General features: G+C 37.0%; 1 protein-coding gene across 13 annotated transcripts in view; it reads right to left on the reverse strand.

Moving 5' to 3' along the window:
- The window catches only part of LOC150093662 (uncharacterized), a 442,983-nt gene that overhangs the window by 334,019 nt on the left and 85,975 nt on the right, over nt 1-22,989 (reverse strand). For 12 of the 13 annotated variants that reach the window (XR_016550305.1, XR_016550303.1, XR_016550304.1 and 9 more), the window contains exon 3: nt 2,481-2,579. Coding sequence is in view for 9 of the 13 variants with exons in the window: in XM_090412731.1 (XP_090268857.1) it covers nt 2,481-2,579 (99 nt within the window). In the remaining 4 variants the exon portion in view is untranslated. Of the gene's footprint in view, nt 1-2,480; nt 2,580-15,053; nt 15,200-22,989 lie in introns of those variants that run through there. The other variant, XM_090412728.1, reaches the window with a different exon arrangement.

Below are 22,989 nucleotides of genomic sequence, written 5' to 3' on the forward strand. Positions count from 1 at the left end.
TCTTTTTCTTCCTGGATTCCTGATCTCTCGGAGTGGTCCTGCTCATCGTAGGAGGGAAGTTCCTGGCCAATTACAGAAGGCACTTAGTTCGTCCATCGTAGCATTCGTATTGGGCCAAGCTATGTCCGTGTTCTAGGATAGCTGTGATGTTGTCATACGACGGAGGGACTAAATTGAGCCATCCATTCAAGGCGACGTTACCGTGCCACCTCCCATGTTTCCCTCAGAGATTCTACTCGCACAGATCTATGGAAGATATCCTCCAAAGCGATTACATTTGAAGGCCTTGATGATTAGACAAGGTGGGAACAAGTTTTAAGAGTTTGAGGACAGAAATAGTAATGTAGATTTTTGAAATACTAATTCCAGTTGTAAGAAGAGAGTGAATTTCCTGTGTGAACGTTTAAATTGGACTGAACATAAAGAACTGTAAGAGTAGCCTACAACTAGAAACGTGTCCGAGACAGTGTTAAGAATTGTTTGCTCAAGAGGCCGAATAGATACAAGTTCATGTTAAACTAAAAGTGTAATTGTGCTGATGTGTTCACTGATAGCCACATGTATCCGAATGGCTTAATGATAATCTATGAATTGTAATTTATGATTGCATTTAAGGTTGTTAAGATTTAGTATGTGTGATAAGTACAAGTTAATTAGAGCTTTTGATCTGAGTTGAGGGCAACCATATTATCCTGTTTTGAAATGTATTATAGTGTATCACCTTAAAGCTAATTAAATTGTTTCATTCATGTACTTGCCTGATCTGCCTATATTATATGAATTCAAAACTACCGCTCATAAAAATAACAACGAACCAAGCAGGATAAACCCATGAATACTAATGCAATAAGTAAGCCGCGACTGTAAGAAAGAAAAGGACAAGTGAGGGGGAGATAAATTTATGCTTGATCAAATAATCATTAACTCTCTAAAGGAGTCACCCTGCACAAGAATCCTTTCTACCTAGGTATTAGCTGGCGCAGCATAAATATAAATGTGTTAATACTAATAGGGTGAACTTCTTCAGATTGTTTGTTTAGGACAGAGAGAGGCCAATAGGACTGCAAAGCACTGAAGGAGAGAATATTTGATTGTAGAGTTTAAATTATAAGGGATAAGTGTGTATAAGTAAGGTACAGTGTTAGACGAGTTTTGAATTTAAGAAAGATAGGATGTTGGATTAGTTAAGAAAGGGTAGATAAAGAGTAAATAACTAATTAAGTAAAGAAGAAGCAAACAAGATAAGAAAAAGTCGCAACAATATGAATTTCTGAATTAATATCTTTAATTATGTTTTTTTTTTTTAATGTTTACTCTTCTAATACTTAGCGATATGACATCATGCGGCGTGTTCTATGCATGAATGATCAATTGTTCGTATTCCACTTTGTTTTTTAAAAACTATTCCTATGTAGCCACTGAAGATGGTCTGTAATATTCAGACCGAAATATTTGGCAAATTAAACATTATTCTTGTGCTAACGTTGATATTTCTAAAAAAAATTTTTTTTCTTAATCAGTAAGGAATTTATTAGTAAATAAATTTACATATTAAAAAATTGCTTTATTAAAAATATTTCATTCTCACCAATAATAAAAGTTTTGTATCAATAGCAATGACAAGCGCCAACGAATATCGGGAGTTAGATATCAGTTTGCATTTGTTTCGTGTAATGATAATTGAAAAAATATAATTTTTTTCATATTTTCAACAGTGACACTGGTCATAATTCAATAAATAAATAATTATATGTTATTTTAACAAAATAAAATAAGATTTACAAAAAATAGTTCAACATGTACCAATAATAAACGTTTCATATCTCACAGAAATAACGCAGCGCAATAATAAGATACACTGCCCAGACGGCAGTGTATCTAATGACGTCACATCCAATGACAAGCGCAAACGAATATCGGCGTTAGATCGCAGTGCATTTGTTTCGTAATCTAAAGCATTAATCGAACAATTCCTATTATTAACTATTCGAAACATAAGCTGTAACCTTTAACATGTTGTATTGCATTTATATAATGTTGTAAGCATTGTTATTATCTTTTAAATTATATTAAATTAAATTATATGCTTTAGATTACGAAACAGTGCATTTGTTTCGTAATCTAAAGCATTAATCGAACAATTCCTATTATTAACTATTCAATCAATGTCAAAACATAAGCTGTAACCTTTAACATGTTGTACTGCATTTATATAATGTTGTAAGCATTGTTATTATTTATAAACACAAACAAATTTTTTTTTTTTTTCATTTTTTCCTTGGGGTGCTGCAGTGTTTATGTATGGGCCACCACTGAGTGGGAGTCACATTAAAAAAAAAAAAAAAAAAAAAAAAAAAAAAACACCATGCATATACACTACATTTTTCTGATAGTTTTAAATAAAAATTTGTAATGTAGCAACAAAGATTTTCAACAGAGAACATTTTAAAAGAAAATCACTGTAATGTCATAGTACTTACGATTCCATTTTATCACAAACATTATTGCCTTGCAGTTCACTCCAAGCCAGCAGGGGTAGATGTATAAATAAGATCCAATAAGAAGCCACCATGATTAATCTGCAAAATAAAACAAAAATACTAGCAACATAGTCAAATAGAAGCATCTGAAAATTTTCTCCACTGCAGACAGCATAACCAGTGACATGTACCTTGCCTGAGTTCCTGAACATAAAAATGTTTGTTATAACTAAAATGTCAAGTATGAATGAGAGAGGATATTAAAATATTATAGAAAGGAACAAAAAAAAGAAGACTGAGAAAGTAAAGATTTTTTTTTAAGTCTGTTGACAGCATATCACTGGAGTGAAGTGAGAAGAGTAATGATAGCAAATGAGTCAATGCATGGGTTTGTAGGAAAAATTATATGTCATAAATATATGGAATGTCCACACAGTTATCTGAGTGGTTACGTGCTCCGCAACCATATGCCTGGGAAAGGAGTGTCCTATGTTCGATTCTCGTCACTGACGTGAGGAGCTCAAGTTTGCCGGGCTTGGGCGTGGACTGCAGGGTTTTTCTCCCCAGTTTATCTGGGGTTTTTCGTCCCACAAAGCAGGCAAATCGGTCTTAAGAATACAACGCTTCACAGACAATTACACATGGTTGAACATGGGGGTAATGACCCCCCCTCGTAATGAGTTATGAAACCCAAAAAATGGGAGGCCAAGGTCCTACATGGGGCTGTAGTGCCAAAGAAGAAGAAATATATAGAATGAATTTGATGGACTTGAAAAAATTAAACATGATGGCTGGTATTTAAATGGATATTGAGTATGGATGTTTGGGGGGTACTGGTTAGGAGATAATTGATGGTATGGTGTACTGATAGTAAAATAGAAATACATGCTATTACAATTGAATGAGTGCATGCAGAGGAGGGCTTTAGTGTGAGCATTAAAATGATTGAAGAATGTGATTTCTCAAGTCATGGAGCTGAATGGGACATTCATTAAAAAGTATGAGTGCCTGTGCAACAATGAAGTTAGTGCAGTTCATGTATATTAATATAAAGAATAAGGGGGAGTTTACAGCATTGGTTATTTTGACATGCATTAGTGAGACTTGATTCATAGAGAATGGATATAGGTACAGGAATAGAATGTAAAGAGTATGTCTGAACAACAGAGAGAATGAAAGGAAAGAATATCACTGATAACAGCAGCTTCTGTAACCTTCCCTTCTTACACATAGTGCAGATAATGGTAGTGGTGAGCTTGCTGAGCATGTTCTCACCACTGTAATTGTTGAAATAGGAAGCATTACTTCCTCAATTTAAAGTTATTGCAGTAAAACGGTTTCCATGGGACAACCAGTACACTGCATTGAACCTGTTGGTAACTCTTTGGGAAGCTTGCTGATCAGATCATGAATAATCTTAGTATTGCTTATCCTGCCAGGTACAGGGATTCTGAGTATAGCAGCTAACAGAGAGCACTGTTGAGATTGCACTTGGACTGGGCACTACTTGTGTGAGAGATGTGCCCACAAGTCCTAAATCTCCTGTTGCATGCCACTACTCTATAATTTTCCTCACATGAAAGACAGTATAAAAATTACAGTGTTTCTGCAGTTAAAAAATTCCCATGAGAAATAAAAAATTTTAAAAACACTCAAAACATTTGAACAAACTCCTTGTTAAAAAAAAAATTTCCTCATACTTTACTAACATCTGGGGGTATAATACCAACATCAATTATGTGCATCACCACTTGAAGAAATCCAAATCTGATGTATTATTCATCACTGAACCTTAACTGGCATTCTCTATTACTACAGCTCACCTAAAACTTTCCACAGTACATCATGCATGATGTCTCCATAAGAAGGGTCGAACATGCACTTTAGTCAGGTCTGATATTCCGTGCCAAAGATTATCATACCTGGAATTGCTTTTATGTGATCTGCTTTTGGTTCAAGATTTCCTTGCCTCATTTTGTTGCCTTCATTTGCAGACTTTACTGCTTCCTAATTCTGATGATTATACTGATCTCTTTGATTATCTATACAGACAGTCTAATCACCCAAATAGTGAGATAATCTTCCTTAGAGATCTCAATGTCCACAGTTTTGATTGCTCCTATTCTCTAACCTCGCAGACTAAGCTGCTAGAAGCGAAATTGTTTGATGTCATTAATTACTGTTACTGTTGTTTATGTTGTTGACAATAATACTGTCAATGACATAAATTATTCTTGGTAGGATGAGTGCCTTTATTTCCTATTCATTAAAAATCTCTCGCCTTTATCCAAAACTTGGTTTTTCCGATGACTATGCCAAAGCAGTCCAAGATAAAACTGCAGCATGCATTCAATGGCTAAAGCTAAAGACTCCATCCTCTAAATCATACCTTGAATGAAGAAGATAAAGTGATTTGAGTAAAATGGATGACAAGAGAAATCAAACAGGAATTGCAAATAGAAAAGAGTTTAAGGAAGGCATATAAAGAGAATGGAGAACAGTTGCATGAGGAATAAAAGGCTCAGGCTAGGAAGATGACTAGTATAGTAAGCTGAGAAAAATTAGAATACTAATTATTAGAGAAGATTAGCACTGCAATCCAAGGAGTTCTTTTCACTATGTGGCCAGTAGAAGGAAAAATTATTGCGAATAGATTGCCTTGATGGATGGTAGAGATGGTAGTCAGGTGACCAAGGCAGACTACATAGTTCAGCTATTTAATGATCACTTATTAGGACATTCCATCCTTAAACAAGCTTTACACCTTGCAGATAAGGAGGGAATGAGGATTAGAACTGAATGGAGAGGATGTATTCCACATGAATACTCCAGATGTCAGTAAAGCAGGGGAACAAGATGGAAATTTGCTAATAGAAAAGGAACGTGCTAAGGAATTGATCATACCATTTACTTGGCTGTTTATTGCAAGTTTGCTACATGGCAAGTTCCAGAGGAGTGGAATGAGGGCTAAACAGTGCCATTGCATAAGGGTGGTGGTGGTAGACTGAAGGTATCAAACTATAAACTAGTTTGTATTTCTTTTGTGGTTCTTAAGGTTTTGGAAAATTGGTAAGAACTTGTATACAGAATTGGGTAAATGAGGACAATATCGTTTATGCAGGGAAAGCATGTATTTGTTGAGGGTTGTTTCAGTAATCTGGTTGCTTTTTATAACAAACAGAGCAGTGTACGAGGGTATTGTCAAATGCCAACTTAAATATCAACTTGCTGACAGACAATTGGAATTTAAGTAGCAACATAAATAACGGAAAAAACTCACATAGAAAGATTATTTAATAGTATAATTTTCGCCTGTGTGTCACAGGCATCTTCAGTACATCAAGCTCAAAATTAAACACTAACTGACAATTCCAAAAAGTGCCACCTAAGTAGCTGGTGTAAGATAACTAAAAAGGTCAATAACTTTCCTAAAAAAAAAAATTAATACAATAAAAAGCTACGAAAGATTAGCTGATTTGTAAAGTACTATCTCCCATAAAGGGGATAGATGTAAGCCGTCGGATCTGTTTAAGTTAGGAGAATGAAGTAGAGTTTCACATGTTTCTTTATAAAGGCGTTCCATGAGAAACTGACTTTTGTGAAGAACTCTTTATAAAGAAACTCTACTTCATTCTCCTAACTTAAACAGATCTGACGGCTTACGTCTATCCCCTTTATGGGAGATAGTACTTTACAAATCAGCTAATCTTTCCTAACTTTTTATTGTATTAATTTTTTTTTTTTTTTTTTTTTTTTTTTTTTTTTTTTTTTTAAGGAAAGTTATTGACCTTTTTAGTTATCTTACACCAGCTACTTAGGTGGCGCTTTTTGGAATTGTCAGTTAGTCTTTAATTTTGAGCTTAATGTACAGAAGATGCCTATGACACACAGGCGAAAATTATACTATTAAATAATCTTTCTACGTGAGTTTTTTCCGTTATTTATTTTGTATCGATATGTCTACTCACGGTATACCTCTTTTAAAACTTAAGTAGCAACATGTGGATTCAGATATTAGATTAGTGAATGACTGGATTAGTAAACTCACTTTCTGATTGATATCAGAGAGACTAATGTTGGGGAGAGCATTATCACACAGTAGGAAGGTTAGTTACAAAAGGGATTTCCACAGGGTTCAGAACTCGGACCGTCACTGTTCAAATGTTATGTCAATGATACTGTCACTGAACCTTATAGGTTCAGTGATAGTATCATTGGCATAATATCTGAGGGAATGTGGACTAAAGAGTTTGGTAGATAGAAGGAGAGGTGATATGATTGAGACTTTTAAGCTGTTGAGAGGTGGTTACAGGGTTGACATTGAGAAGTTCTTTTGCTTAGTGGTAAAGCAGGAAGGAGTGATGATGAGGGGCCATCCCTGGAAGTTATGAAAGGAAGCTGTGAGCAAGAGGGTGAGGAGTGGTTTTTTGCATGGAGGGTGGTTGAACTGCGGAATGCATTACCTGATAGACTGGTGAGAGCGAGAACGGTCAATGAGTTCAAGGATATGATAGACTTTGTGTTTCCTAGGAAGGACCTCCCGTGATGACTCTTTTGACTCCATGGAGGCATCATCATCATCATCATACGTATCAAGGATTTAGGCCTAGTATGGCCTGTTCCGGCCTTAGAAGTCATTGTTGAATCTTTTAAGAGGACGTCCTGGTTTTCTTTTTCCTAATGGCTTGTACTTTAAGGCTTGTTTTGGTAATCTTTCTGTTTTCATTCTTTGAATGTGTTCCATCCATCTATGTTTATATTTTTTAATTTTTTCAATTACTAGTTCTTGGTTTAATTCTTTCATAATATCTTCGTTTCTTTTGTGATGGTATACTTTGCAGTTTTTCTCATAAACTTCATTTCTGCTGTTGTTAATCTTTGTTTGTCTTTTTGTTTTATTGTCCAGATTTCGCTTCCATACATTAAGACCGGTAGGGCTAATGTATTGTATACTTTTAGCCTGGTTTGTTTTTGAACTAGGTTTGGTTTAAATATAGAGTTAATTACTCCTGTTATTTTTAAATATTTTGCAATTTTTATGTTTATATCTTTTTCATTTTCATTTTCCTTTCATTTCATTTCATTTTCCCATGGAGGCCTGAATAATAATAATATCTGAACAGCCTATAAGGAGCTACTCAGTTGTTTGTAAATGATGTGAAGCTTGGGAGTGTTATTAGTAACAGTGCTGATGTTTTGGCTCTTCAGGATTTCAAAATGAAGGGGATAGCAGTTTAATGCAAAATGTAAGGTTTTGAAATTTGGGATCCACAGATGGGATGCTTCTTACTCACTCAAAGTTATACTTAAAGAAGTAGAGGAAGTGAGGGATCTTGGAATAGATAGAAATTTGAAGTTCAGAAGACATATTGCATAGGTTTTACAAACAAGAGAATTGCTGCAATATTAAGACATTTACTAGCAGTGATAAAAGGGTAGTGATTCCATTATATAAATTTTTTAGTGTGAGATAGACATCAACAAGGCGAAATATGTAATTGGTTGTTGCTATAATCCAAGGGGTATAAGAGAGAATGTAGATAGCATGCAATTTGGCAAATTAGCATGATGAGTGAAGATCGAGTAATTATTATAGGGGATTTTAACTTTGGGGACATAGATTGGGAGAAGGAATCGTCACAAGGAACAAATGGAGTTTATACAGTTGTTAAGAGATGACTACCTGAGACAGCATGTAATGGAAGAGACAAGAGATTCTAGAGTGTTAGATCTGGTCAAAACATCGGAGAACATATCAATAAGTAATTTAGTTACACTGTCTCCACTTGGGGAAAGCAATCGTGTAGTCTAGACCTTGGAGATTGTAAGATGTACTGAATATTCTGTTAAGAAGGGGTATATGTGGAATTACAACGCTGGTGATTATGACAAGCTGAGAAGTCAGCTTTCAGCAATTCTTCATTATAGTTATTTTAGTAATTTAATATTTTAGTTATTTTAATAATTTTGTTAAAATTATTAAAATCCCTTTAATAATTTTAACAAAATTATTAAAGGGATTTTATAGGATTGATACTGATGACTTTTTTTTAAGACCAGTGCAGTAAGGGAGAGAATGAAGGGCCATCCCTGGAGATTATTTAAGAGTTGGTTAACAAGGGTGTTAGGACTTGATTTTTTACTTGGAGGGTTGTGAAGGGGTAGAATGTGTTACCAGAGGTGGTTGTGAATGCTTCATCTGTGAATGAATTTAAGGAGAAGTACGATAGGTATTTTGTAAATAATGGTTACTGTGTCAATGTGGGGTCTCCCACGATGAGTCTTTTGATTATTTTTATCATGTATTATTATTTTTGTATTATTATTATAATAGTGTCTCCATGGAGACACCATTATAATAATAATAACCTTACACTTTGCCACATTATGTGGCAAAGTGCAAGGTTATGCATTTTGGGGTGAAAAGATTAGCAGCAGTATATCACATTGGTGGAACCATACTCCAGGAGATTGATGAAGACAGGGACTTGGGAGTATTGGTGGATAGGGAGTTGCAGTTTAGGGGGACACATTGCAAAAGTGGCTAACTCAGCTCATCAAATCACATGGTTGCTGAAAAATACTTTAACAAGCAGAGACAAACAATTTATTGTTCCTTATCGAGCCTTGATAAGACCCCATCTAGACTACTGTGCCTAGATATGGGTGCTAGGGTTTCTTCTTGATGGGGAGGAGGCCGAAGACGAGTGAGCAAGATGATAACAGGTCTATATTCTATTTCAGGTTGAAGATTTATGGGTTTCAAAAATTGGTTGATACGCGGAAAAGGGGTGATATGATTGAGACATTCAAATTACTGAAGGGTTTCTATAAGATTAATTCAGAAGATATTTTTGAGAATAGGACTGGTGGTGGACGGACTAGGGGCCATATATGGAAGCTGGGCAAGAATGTGGTTAGCAAGTGTGTTAGAGCTAGGTTTTTTACTTGGAGAGTGGTGCATGAGTGGAATAAGATGCCAGAGTCTGTTGTGGGTGCTACAACTATGAATGAGTTCAAGGCGAGGTATGATAGATACTGTGTGAATGTCGAATAGTTGTTCTCGACATGATGTTAGGGCCTCCCTCGATGAGTCTGTCGATTGCCGTAATAATAATAATAATAATAAAGCATTCATCAAACCATATCTGGATTACTGTGCTCAAATCTCGTCAGTGGGATTTGAACACCCTTGGAAAGGTGCAGAGCAGATGAGAAATCAACGAAAATGGTATCCAGGCGAGGCAAGGGACTTGGGAGTCATTGTGGACAGAGAACTTAAGTTTAAAGGGCATATTGCAAAGATTGCCAAAACAACACATCAAATTACACGGTTGTTGAAGAACACACTAACAAGCAGGGTAAGGAAGTTATTTTCCACTTTATAAGGCATTAATAAGATTCATTCGAGGCTGTTTGGTGTGAGATAGAGATCAACAAGGCAAAATATATAATCGGTTGTTGCTATAATCCAAGGGGTAGAAGATAGAATGTAGACAGTATGTATTGGCAAATTAGCACGATGAGTGAAGGTCGAGTAATTATTATGGGGGATTTTAACTTTGGGGACATAGATTGGGAGAAAGAAGAATGGTCACAAGCAACAAATGGAGTTTATACAGTTGTTAAGAGATAACTACCTAAGACAGCATGCAATGGAAAGGACAAGAGATTCTAGAGCGTTAGATCTGGTCATAACATCGGAGAACATATCAATAAGTAATTTAGTTACACTGTCTCCACTAGGGGAAAGCAATCATGTGGTCTTGACCTGGGAGATTGTAAGATGTGCTGAATATTCTGTAAGAGGTATATGTGGAATTACAAGGCTGGTGATTATGACAAGCTGAGAAGTCAGCTTTCAGCAATGCCATGGCATCAGAATTTGAAGGGGAGAGATGTTGATGATGCGTGGAAGACTGTCAAGGAGTATTTAAAGAAAGCTGTATCAGAGTTAATCAAGTAGGAGTAAGATGGATGAATAATATTATTAAGCAAGAGTTGCAGATAAAGAAAAGGTTGTGGAGGAAGTATAAAGAAAAAGGTGATGAGCATTCCTACAGTACAAGGTACAAGCGAAGAGAGTCACCTGTATGGTAAGGAAAGCCGAAGCTAATTATGAGAGGAAGCTAGCTGATGAATCCAAAAGAAACCCTAAGGAGTTCTTTCGCTATGTGGCAAGTAAAAGTGTAAATGGTGGGGGGGGGGTATTCTTATCTATTTTATCTTTTCTATATATCTCAAACTTAATCTTATTCTATTTCTTATCCTCTTTATCTTTCAATCTTATATTCTTTTAATCTCGATATGGTTATCCTTGTACACCGTTATCTTTCTTTATCATTACTCTATCTTTAACTTTATGCAGTCTGCTGCATCTTTGTAATATTATTCTATTTCTTCCTATATATGTTTTCCCTTAATGTATAAACTCCCTTTCAACTATCTGCCTTCTGCCTTCTCCCTTTCAACTAACTGCCTTCTTACTGTTCGAACATGGGAAAATTTATTTGATAAGCTGCACCACCAATGTTCATTTCCTAGTAATAAGATATGGTGAGTGTGTCCAGTAGTTTTCCCTTTAAACACAAATTACCTCCGATTAATTATAGTTTACATTAGTGGTCCACTAATTATTCTCTCTACTTTTCTCCTGGGTTCCCGCAAAATAGGCTCTAATTTTTTTCGGAACAGTACATCGTATAATTAAAATTTAGGCGACACTCTGACAATTAAAAAACATATTTATTTACAACTAAACAATTTACACTATAATTCCGTTTAAAGAGACATTTCTCAGTTTAACTCTTAATAACAACCTATTATGTTAAAATACACTTTCAATTCAAGATTATCATGATACATAAATATTCATTCCATTTCCAAAACTGCATTAATATCCTAGGCAATTGTACAATTAACAAAACTGATACTATCCTAGGCAATTGTACTATTAACAAACTGTTACCATCCTAAACAATTGTACCGCTATCAAACTGCTAACATACATGATCTTCAATCACTTATCAAACATTAAAATTCATTCACTAACTCTGCCGAAATTCAACACCTTAAACTTAACAGTCCACTATTAAAGTTCTCCTATAATTCACAAAACAGAATAAAAGAGTCAAACTCACTTTAGGGCTGCTACCCACTGTGCGTACTTATTCCTCGGCTTTGAATTGGAGTTCTGACATTTCCTTCCGTGTCAGATTTTGACTCCCTTCATACACCGGCTTTAGATTTATCAACACTGACGGCTTCTGGGAAGCTGTCAGCTCCAGCACTTAGGGCAAAAGGGTTCGGCATGAGGGGTGTGTGCAAATTTAACATAACGGAGCAGTTCCTCCCAGCTCGAAGTTTCCTCTCCTCGGAAAATAGCTCCCAGCAAAGATTGTCATCAGGTCTAGTCTCTACCTAGCAGATCGGCTTCTCTCATCATCCCTTCAGACCTGCCATGGCTTCTTTAGAAGGTCACATCCTTGATGACTGACATCCGATGGACCTCCACTAGACAGCCGATTGGAAGACTGAATCCGTTCTTCTGGCCAACACCTTTTATTCATCCTCTTTCGGATCCCTGCATGAAGATATTAGACCCTGAACATTTCGGTGTGATCTCTTGATCTTTCACCTGCACTGACTGTTTCTTTGTTCTCCTACTGCACTCTTTAATCCTATTTCGTTGGGCAGCAGAAGCTCATCTGAAGTTGTCGGTCCATTTGACACTGACCTTGAAGGTGTTTACAAGTGGAATTCGCAACCAACTTTCATATATCCTTATAAGGAGCTATCATACAAAAGTTTCTGGTGGCAAGCTATTGCCACTGTTCATGGCATTCTAGAAATTTTCTTCTTAGAGCAGTAAGCACAGTCAAATCCCGTAGGATTATTTATGTTAACATTTAGCTTTAACTATATACAGACATACAAGGTCATTTTTGTAACAATCTTATAGGACTTAACTTCTGTAAAAAATTGATGAAAATGCTTTGTCATTTTGAAGCTACATCAAATTTTTGCAAAAGGAAGAATAACCATGGAAAGATTACTTTAAAAAGTATTGATGGTAGAGAAATAACAGAATCAAATCTAATAGTTAAGTTGCTTAGTGATCATTTTGCAAAATTGTACCATCTTGGTTGTGATAGTGCAGTGTCAAATGTGTCATTGACTGAAGAGTCAAGAGATAGACGAAATAGAGGTGCTTAATATATTACAGAATCTTAATGCTAACACTGCCATTGGGTTAGATGGCATATTGGCTCATGTGTTACGAGAACGTGCAAGAGAATTAGCGCCTCTTCTAACCAGGCTGTTTAATTTAAGCCTCAGTTCTGGTAAAGTACCAATAGAGTGGAAAGAGGGGAAAATAATTCCACTGCACAAGGGAGGCTCCAAAACTGAGGTCGCAAAATATATATATATCTGGAGTGGTGGTTAAGGTTTTGTAGAAATTGGTAAAAATTATAATTCAGGACTGGGTGGATAGCGATATGATACTTTTATAAGGGACAACACATTTTGTGAAAGGTAGGTCTTGCCTCAGTAACTTGCTTACTTTCTATGATAAAGTAATGGTAGAGTTGGATAAAGGAAATCCTTACTCAGTGATACTGCTGGACTTTGCAAAGGCATTCGACAAGATTCCACACGGAACTCTGTTGTATAAATTAGAGCTAATGGGTATGGATCTGAAGCTCGTTATATGGATTAGAGGATGGCTGGTTTTTAGATATCAAAAGGTGGTTTATGGAGGAGCTGAGTCCAGGAAAAGGCAAGTGACTAGTGGTGTACCTCCATGCTCAGTGCTTGGTCCTCTATTGTTTAATTTGTACATCAATGATATTGAGAATACTTTGAAGGGAAATATCCACTTGTTTGCTGATGATGCAAAATTATGAAGAGCGATAGTCAATTCAGATGATGTAGATATCTTGCAGGATGACTTGAATAGACTGGCGGTATGGACTAAGTGTAAGGTGATGCACTTCGGGAATGAAATCACATGCTGTTTACTGCAAGAAGTTGATGAGGCAAGGGACTTGGGAGTCATTGTGGACAGAGAACTTAAGTTTAAAGGGCATATTGCAAAGATTGCCAAAACATCACAGCAAATTACATAGTTGTTAAAGTTCACACTAACTAGCAGGGATAAGGAAGTTATTGTTCCACTTTATAAGGCATTGATAAGATCGCATTTGGACTATTGTGCACAGATCTGGTCACCTGGATGCAGAGAGGATGCAGAGGCGAGTTACAAAGATTGTTGCAGGTCTGCGGGATGTTCCCTACCAGGATAGATTGAAGATCTGTGGGCTCCAAAAACTAGCTGATAGACGTAGGAGAGGAGATATGATAGAAGCATATAAATTATTAAAGGTATTTTACAGGATTGATACTAATGACATTTTTAAGACCAGTGCAGGAAGGGAGAGAACGAGGGGCCATCCCTGGAGATTATTTAAGAGTGTGGTTAACAAGGGTGTTAGGACTTGATTTTTTACTTGGAGGGTTGTGAAGGGGTAGAATGCATTGTCGGAGGTGGTTGTGAATGAATTTAAGGAGAAGTATGATAGGTATTGTGTAAATAATGGTTAGTGTGTCAATGTGGGGTCTCCCGCGACGAGTCTTTTGACTCCATGGAGACACCATTATAATAATGATAATAATAATAATAATAAAGCACTCATCAAACCATATCTGGATTACTGTGCTCAGATCTGGTCAGTGGGATTTGAACACCCTTGGAAAGGTACAAAGGCAGATAAGAAATCAATGAAAATGATATCCAGACTATGAAATTGGTTGTGAGGAGACACTAAAAGCATGCAAATTATAGAGTTTGGTACATAGAAGATGAAGAGAGAGAGACATGTGATTGAGACACTGAAGATGTTGAAAGTTATTACTGGATTGACATTGGGGAAATTGTTCATATTGTAAAACGAGGAGAAGGAACAAGTAGCCATCCCTGAAAGTTGCTATAGGAAGTATAGTAGGAGGAGAGTAAAGAAGTAAGTGGTTTGCAGAGAGAGTTGTAGTAGTATTGAATTCATTGTCTGAGAGGATGGCAAAAGTGCAAACAGTGAATGAGTTTAACAAGTGGTACAACAGACTTTGTATTGCCTAAGGTAGATCTTTCACAATGAGTCTTGTGACTGCATAAAGGTAAGAAATATTAATCATATTCTCTGTGATGAAAAATCAGTACATCAAAATGATGACCAGTGCAATTCATCAGTAGAAGTTCTGGTGAGTTTCAATACACTGAACTGAAGTTTACTTGATAGCATACTGTAGATAATACAGTATTATCAAAAGAACAACAAAAAAAAGTATCTTCTTATCCTTGTTCTTACTCTGATATCATGAAATACAATTTATATCATAATAAATATAAGTTGTGATTTTTAAATATTATAAACAAATGAAGTTATTCTAAGAACAACGTCAAACGAACGTTGTGCAATGATGATTGCACTAAAGACATGTAATTTGCATTTTCTTAAGAAACTCAGTGACCTTGTCTTGCCATATGCAACCTTGACAACGCTACTATATACGTACATCATATACTAAACGCTTGCATGCCCTTGTTTTATACAGCCTTTGTGTCGCTATCTCGCATATTCTTAAATCTCCTCTCTTTCATGCTTCGTTTTCTTTCCTCATCCATCACCGCCACTTGGACCAGTGTGACAGGAACTAATACCGGCAAGTTCATGGCTGACTACTTAGAGCGCAGTAGCTATCCCTGCTATTCATTACCGTAACCTTGCAACAATGGAGGAGGGTGATAGTGATTGTAGTCCAATTGGTGCGTGAGAGAAGCGATTGAACGAGAAGGAATGGACAGAGGATGGGAGAGGGAGAGACTAGACATGACGTGAAACAAGATGCGTTTCTCATTTAATGTTTGTTGGGAGTATATTTCGCTCCTGATTACGAAGATGCATTTCCTACAAATAAAATTATCTCGTGATAGCACCTTCCAGTTGCGCCACCTACCCAGTACTGAGATAATTATATTACACCAGAGTAACTTGTTGACATTGGCTATGTCTGTTTATAATCGGAATCGTTGCAATTGTCGATAAGTTCATAAATTAGCGAAAACGCACCGCACTAGAAAATTTCATGAGTTAGTTTTATATATATATATATATATATATATATATAAAACTAAGTTATGTAACGAATATCAGTTTTATCGAAAGTTGAATTTTAATAATATAAGCGTATTCCTTAGTGTGTGTGTGTGTGCAAACCTTGAAGCAAACAAATAAATATGAAAGAATAATAACGAATGCAATAGAAAAATTGTTTCATTTTCCCTAATCCAGTAAATATCTACAGTAGGAATTTTCAGCCGTGGGAAAGAGTACGTGAAAATGGTTTTGTTGTTAGATTTATTTTTAATACTTAGCTGGTGCCTGGACAGTACCATCCACCTCCTATGGGTTCCGTTGGACTATTTGTGCTTTGGTTTCTTGCCTGGTTTCACGTTCCCCTGGCAGGTGGATGACAAGTGTTGTTTTCTACAGACAGCATATTATGTATGTTTATTGCGTGTGCTCTAATGGCCGGCTTGTCTGTTCTGAGGGACAAAAAATCCTTGTTCCCGGGAGAAAAAAAAAACTCTACCTCCGTAAGACCAGCTACGGAGGCTCTTTTATCGGTAGATACACTAAAAAATAAATTTTTTTAAAATATATCAATTCCTGGTGGTAGGTGAGTCTGTAAGTAGACCAAAAACAGCTGAAGACATTAAAATAGCCATTGGAGAGCTATTATAAGAAAGATATTCCCCCTTTGGAGACTGTAGGGTAATACAGATGAAAAATCGAGAATCCCTCCTGTAAGTTGCAAGCCAAGGCTTATTATCATTGAAATGTTTAATAAATGAATAAATTGATTAATATCATTTTTATTTATTAACAATTCAATAGGAAGTAAAAAACAAGCCTTACACATTAACACTGTGTGTGTGTGTGTGTGTGTGTGTGTGTGTGTGTGTGTGTGTGTGTGTCACATGATATTCAAATCAAATATCAAATTTGGGGTTCTGTACCGTCTGCTATGCTACTAGAGCAGAGAGATCACATAATTAAGAACCACAGTAGCTTAGCAGGTAATGATGATACCTTTAGACGGGAAAGACGAATTCCATCTAGGATGCGAAGAACTTTTGTAAGAGCTTTTCAACTGAAGGCGAGTTAGCAGATCTCAAATGGTAGTAGTATAAGTTTGCACCAGGAAATTTGGGGGTTTATCTCACAAAACAGCCAAACTGACCACATACAGTAGCTGTAATTACTTCGGTCGTAATTACAAACCCAGACCAACAAATATAAATAAGTTTTATCTAGAGTATGCACATACATGAAATCAATTCTGAAGATAAGATAGTATGCCTCCGTAGCGCAATTGGAAGAACGACAGTACATTACGCCCTTCGATTAGAATAGGCCTAAGTTCGATTCGCATCGTGACGGGAGGAATCTTTATCTGGACGATTTTAATCGGAGGTGAGTTAGCAGATCTCATACGGTGGTAGCAGGGTTTTTTCTCCTGGAAACTCGGGTTTTTCATCCCGCATGCAGACAAATCGGCCCTTCAGAACACACGCAATTTACAGACATAGAATACCGGTTGTGGTGGTGGGCGGTAGATGGCGTTGATTGAGATAATTCGGTTGAGACAGTTGTATCAGTTGAAACAGTTGTAGGTGTCCTCCCGCAATGAGCCTTCGGACTCCTTGGAGGTGTCAGGAATAATAATAATAACTTGATATGAATACAACTGTGGTATTGGATGCTATACCAGCTCGGGTCTTAGTGAAGCGGCTAAAGAATTGTCAGTGCCCTTGACCATTTTGTTTAATTTGAGTCTCGGGTCTGGGTAAGTCCCGAGGGGGTGGAAAGAGGGGAAAATAGTTCCACTGCATAAAGGAGGTTCCAAGACTGCTGTTGCAAATTATGGACCGATCAGCATATCAGGAGTCGTTGTCAAGGTTTTGGAGAAAGTAGTCAAGAGAAAAATACGCGGACAGCATGGTTTTGTGAAGGGTAGATCATGCCTCAGTAACTTGCTCACGTTTTTATAACACAGTGACTGCTGAACTGGATAAGGGTAATGGGCTTATAGTGATACTGCTGAACCTGGCAAAGGCCTTTGACAAGATACCACATGGAATTCTAATCAGTAAACAGCAGCATATAGGGATGGATATAGGGTTGGTGAGATGGATGCGGGCTGATGGAGAGATATTAGGAGAGTAGTTTGTTCAGGGGTAGAGTCCAAAAGACGACCTGTGACTAGTGTGCTGCAGGGTTCTGTTCTTGGACCACTACTATTTAATTTGTTCATTAACGATATAGGAAAGGATCTCAGAGGAACTGTTCATTTCTTTGCTGATGATGCAAAGTTGGGTAGAGCAATAGTGAATGCACATGATGTCAAAATTTTGCAGGATGATTTGGATAGATTGGAGGACTGGGCTAAAGAGAATGGATATCAATTTAATGTGGCAAAGTGTAAGGTTATGCATTTTGAGGTGAAAAGATTAGGCTCTATACCATATTGGTGGAACTATACTCCAAGAGATTGATAAGGCCAGGGATTTGGGAGTGTTAGTGGATAGGGAATTGAAGTTTAGGGGCACAATGCAAAAGTGGCTAAATCAGCTCATCAAATCAATTGGTTACTGAAGAATACTTTGACGAGCAGAGACAAGCAAGTTATTGTTCCTCTGTAATCGAGCCTTAATAAGAACCCATCTTGACTACTGTTCCCAGATCTGGGCGCCAGGGTTTCTTCTTGATAGAGAGTGGTGGAGAGGATCCAGAGGTGAGTGACAGAGCATAGCAGGTCTATGGAATGAACCTTATGAGAAGAGGTTGAAGATTTGTGGGTTGCAGAAATCGGTTGATAAGCAGAAAAGGGGTGATATGATTGAGACATTCAAATTACTGAAGGGTTTCTATAAGATTAATTCAGAGGATATTTTTCAGAACAGGACTGGTGGTGGGAGGACTAGGGGCCATCTATGGAAACTGGGCAAGAGTGTGGTTAGCAAGGGTGGTGGAACTAGGTTTTTTACGTGGAGAGTGGTGAATGAGTGGAATAAGCTGCCAGAGTCTGTTGTGGGTGCCATGACTGTGAATGAGTTGAAGGCAAAGTATGATAGATCCTGTGTGGATGTTAATAATTGTTCTTGACATGATGTTTAGGGCCTCACTCGATGAGTCCAACGACTCCATGGAGTTGTCTGTAAAAATAATAATAACTTCCAAATTTTCTATGAGTGCATATTTTGTAACTATAAAAGAAGCATGCATAAAATACATAACAAATGTAATTAGATTTTTAATAATGCTGGCAATTTTTACCTGAATGAAATCCATATTTTTTTAACCATTTCGAATTACATCGTTTTTTTTTTTTTTTTTTTTTTTTGACAAAGTCATGAAACTGATTTTGAGTAAAACAGTTAAACTGACAGTCAGTCAAAAGTAATTTTTTTCAATTTTTGTCAAAAAAAAAAATAAGAAAAGAAAGAAAGTAATACTATACTAGCTATTAAAATTCGAAATGGTTAGAAAATATGGATTTTCATTGAACAACAATCTGTCAACATTATTAAAAATCTAATTAGATTTTTTATATATTTTAACAAGCTTTTTTCATGGGAGCAAATTATACGCTTAGGAAAACTTGAATTCAAATTCGGAGCTCCTTAAAGAACGAATATGTTGTCCACGTGGAAAATATAGCCGGCAAAGAAAGTTGTGACAATATTTTCCATATTTTCCATATAATGTTGTAGCCTTGCTTTTGGATTATTGAAACTTCAGTAGACTTGGCTTTATCATACCTTATGCATTAAAAGACATACTTATGCAGCATTTAATTGAGTTCTTCCAGTTAATTGAGTGTGAAGTCTCCGTTCCTTTAAGTTCCATTTTTGGTGCCATGTGAGCACTTTCGTAGACTCTGAAACATCTCACAATATGTTGTGAGAGGATGTGGATGATTTTCTAGTCCAATCATGGCCCTCTGTGGATGTCTATGTTGCGACTTGTCAACACGGTAATGGAATGCCATCGCTGACGTGTTTTTAGTGGGATTTCTACAGGCGGGCTAGTTCTCCTCTGTGAATGAGTTCAAGGAGGTGTGTGATAGATCTTATGTATGTAGCTGCTCCTGAACATTATTATTATACGGGCATCACCATGGAGTCCGAAGACTCACCGTTGGAGACCCAAACTATCCATACACATATTGTTGTATGGATAGTTTTAACTCATTGACAGAGAGAAGACTCACAACTAACCCTTGAAATGCATTCTGCATTTTCACCACTCTCCAGCAGAAACATCTAGTCCACACCTTTTTAACAACACTTTTATTCAATTTTCAGGATGACCTCTTGTTCTTCCACCTCTAGCCAACTGCTGAAATCTTTTCCTTGCATTAATCGAATAAAATCCTTTAATTGCTTAATGTTTCTATCATATCTCCTCCTCTCTGCATATCAACCAACTTCTGTAACCCAAAAATCAACCAACTTCTGTAACCCAAAAACTCTCATCTATCAAACATAGGAGCATTACACAGACCACTCACCAACTTGGTCACTCGCCTCTGAATCTTCGCTCTTCGCTACCACTTTCTCATCTACAAGAAATCCAGTCGACCAGACCTGAGCACAGTAACCCCGATATGGGCATATCGATGCATTATGAAAAAGAATGATATATTCTTTATCTCTTCATGTTAGCGTGTTCTTCAATAGCAAAGTAATCCTATGAGCTACCTTGGACACCTTAGCAATATGCCCTGTGAAGTTTAGCTCTTTATCCACCAGCGCTCTCAACGCCCTAGCCTCACCATTTTCCTGAAGTGCAGGACCATCAATGTGGCCTATAGATTACAATATTTTAATCCCACAATGCATGACTTTGCACTGTTCCAAAATTCCGCTCTCTGATTGGCTATCAGTGGGGATTGAATAGCCCACTGGGTCTCCAAAAGTTAGATAGGGCTAACATGGCCTTCGCTACTCCTTATAAGGGAATAAAAGCCATTAGATGATTTGATTTGATAACATTTTTCGACATTAAACTGACATCCATTATATTTTTGTCCATACTGCCGGCTTATTTAAATCATCCTCAAGCTTTCTACATCGGTATGATTAACTATTACGCTACCAACTTTGCATCATCAGCAAACAACTGAATATCTCCCTTCAATGACTTTCCTATATCACAGTGTCTTGCAGCATACCACCACTCGTTACTTGCTTCCTCTTGCACTCTGCTCCTCCACACACTATTTTTTTGGTATCTGCCTGTCAGCACTCTCTTATCCACATCACAAGTTTAATATCATTTCCTATTTGTTCCAATTTGCTTAAAAGAATTCCATGAGGTATCCTGTCAAATGCTTCAGCAAAATTCAGCAGTATCGTTGTGTACCATTCCCCTTGTCAAACTCGGCTGTCACTATTATAAAAAGTTAATAAATTACTAAGACAAGACCGACCTTTAACAAAGTCGTTCTGCCCTCCATAGAGAATCATATTCTTTTCCGCCCATTCTTGAATTCTGTCTTTAACTAACTTTTCCAATACTTTTGTCACCACTCTCGAAATAATGGTTACTCTATGATTTTCTACTGGGGTCTCAAGGTCTCCTTTATGCAAAGGAATTATTTTACTCTTTCCACTCGCTATGGATCTTATCAGAACTCAGATTTACATTAAACAGCCTGATAAGAGGCTTTGAGAGCTCTTTTGCATATTCAGATTATTAATACGCGAGCTGATGTCTCATCTAAACACACCACAATATTTGCATTTAGATTCTGCAATATCATAAGTGCCTTTGATTCATTAAGCACAGTTTTCATATCAGTTATTGCTACACGAGGAACAGAAATATCCTCGCAAAGGGTGATAAACTTTTGAAAAGTGGTCACTTAGATACTCAGTAACTATTATATCTGCCTCACTCACCTTGCTATCATCAGCACCCAGTAAAGTTTTCCTTCCTTTCACTTGATACGTAGCGAAACAATTCTTTGGAATTTCCTTTGACCTGCTTGGCTAAGGTCTTCTCATAATCTGATTTAGCCTTCCTTACTAGTACTTTCTACTAGTTATAAGCCTGCCTGATTACCTTTCTCCTATAAATCCTCAACAATATATAGTGTATCAAAAACAAAATAAATGCGCTAACGCCTTTTATTTCCTTATACGGAGTAGGCGAGGCCTTTATATCCTATCCAGCTTTTGGAAACCGAGTGGGCAGTTCAATCTCTACCAGTAGCAAATCAGAGATAGCTGGCCCATCTATCACTAATTATAGGCAGCCACCAATGGAGAGGCTGGCAAACAAGTGCTGCCATCTCTTGGTACCTAATCCTAACAGGATGTTATTGTCTAAAATAATGTGGGTACTACGGTCGATTTTTCTTGAGGGGACGAAAAACCTGCTTGCCCGTGCCAGAGATCGACTAACTCGGGAATCGGTCGAAAATAGGCTTGGCTATAGCTTCCTCAGCTATAGCCAAGTTATCCGGTCTTGGCTGTGGACAGCAGGATTTTCTCCACCAGTTTATCTGGATTTTTCATCCCGCATGCCGGCAAACCGGCCTGTGAACACACGGATTACAGTCATAGGATATAGTACGGCAAGGAAGGCAACGGATAACCACCTTGCTCATAGTTATTTCCCTAGTATGGAAACATATAGCATCCCCCACCAGCCGTATGGCTGAGGAGATAGAATAGAATATCCCTTAAAATATACTACCTGTTTCTTAATATGTATCAGTATTGATCTTCGAAAGAGGATTCCAACACTCCAGTCATCATCTTACGAAAGTGCTGTGTGAGCACAGTGTTTTATTTATTCGTCTGCATTCAAACTCCTAGGGAAGACGTATGTTTAAAAGCGTACAGGCCATGAAGCTTTTTAGGAATGATGTCATATTATTAAAAAGGCGGATGATTCTTCGATTTTAAGAAACGGTTTTTTAACCTTATTCTCAATGATAAGGGTGGAGGAATGAAAAATGCTTCTTCTTGAAGCATTTTTCAAACAAAGAGTGTATGTCATAATACGGATCTCCGTATTGTGAGAGGAGAAGGTAATCGAGAGCCAATGACTCATCAAGTCTTTGAAGAATGTTCCAAAACATTCTCCGGTTCCCCTAGGCAACCACCAAAAGCTTTTTGTAGGGATTCCAAAAAAGCCTAGTTATCCACTACAGCGAAAGGATGTAATAAGGATTTTAGAATGACTGTACATATGCTTGAATATATTTAATGAATTAGGAATTATTATTTATTTATTTGTTCTACTAATCTTAAAATAAATGAAATTATCGTTCATTTATATTATAGTTTAGCTTCCATTGAAACTCAATCAGGGTATGGAGAGTAGGATTCCTGAAGAGTGCCTGATGGAACAATAGAAAGGGTTTGAATATTGAA

Source organism: Typopeltis vanoorti, chromosome 23, assembly GCF_054136105.1.
Source record: "Typopeltis vanoorti isolate ZY-2024b chromosome 23, IOZ_Tvanoo_1.0, whole genome shotgun sequence".
Taxonomy (NCBI): domain Eukaryota; kingdom Metazoa; phylum Arthropoda; class Arachnida; order Uropygi; family Thelyphonidae; genus Typopeltis; species Typopeltis vanoorti.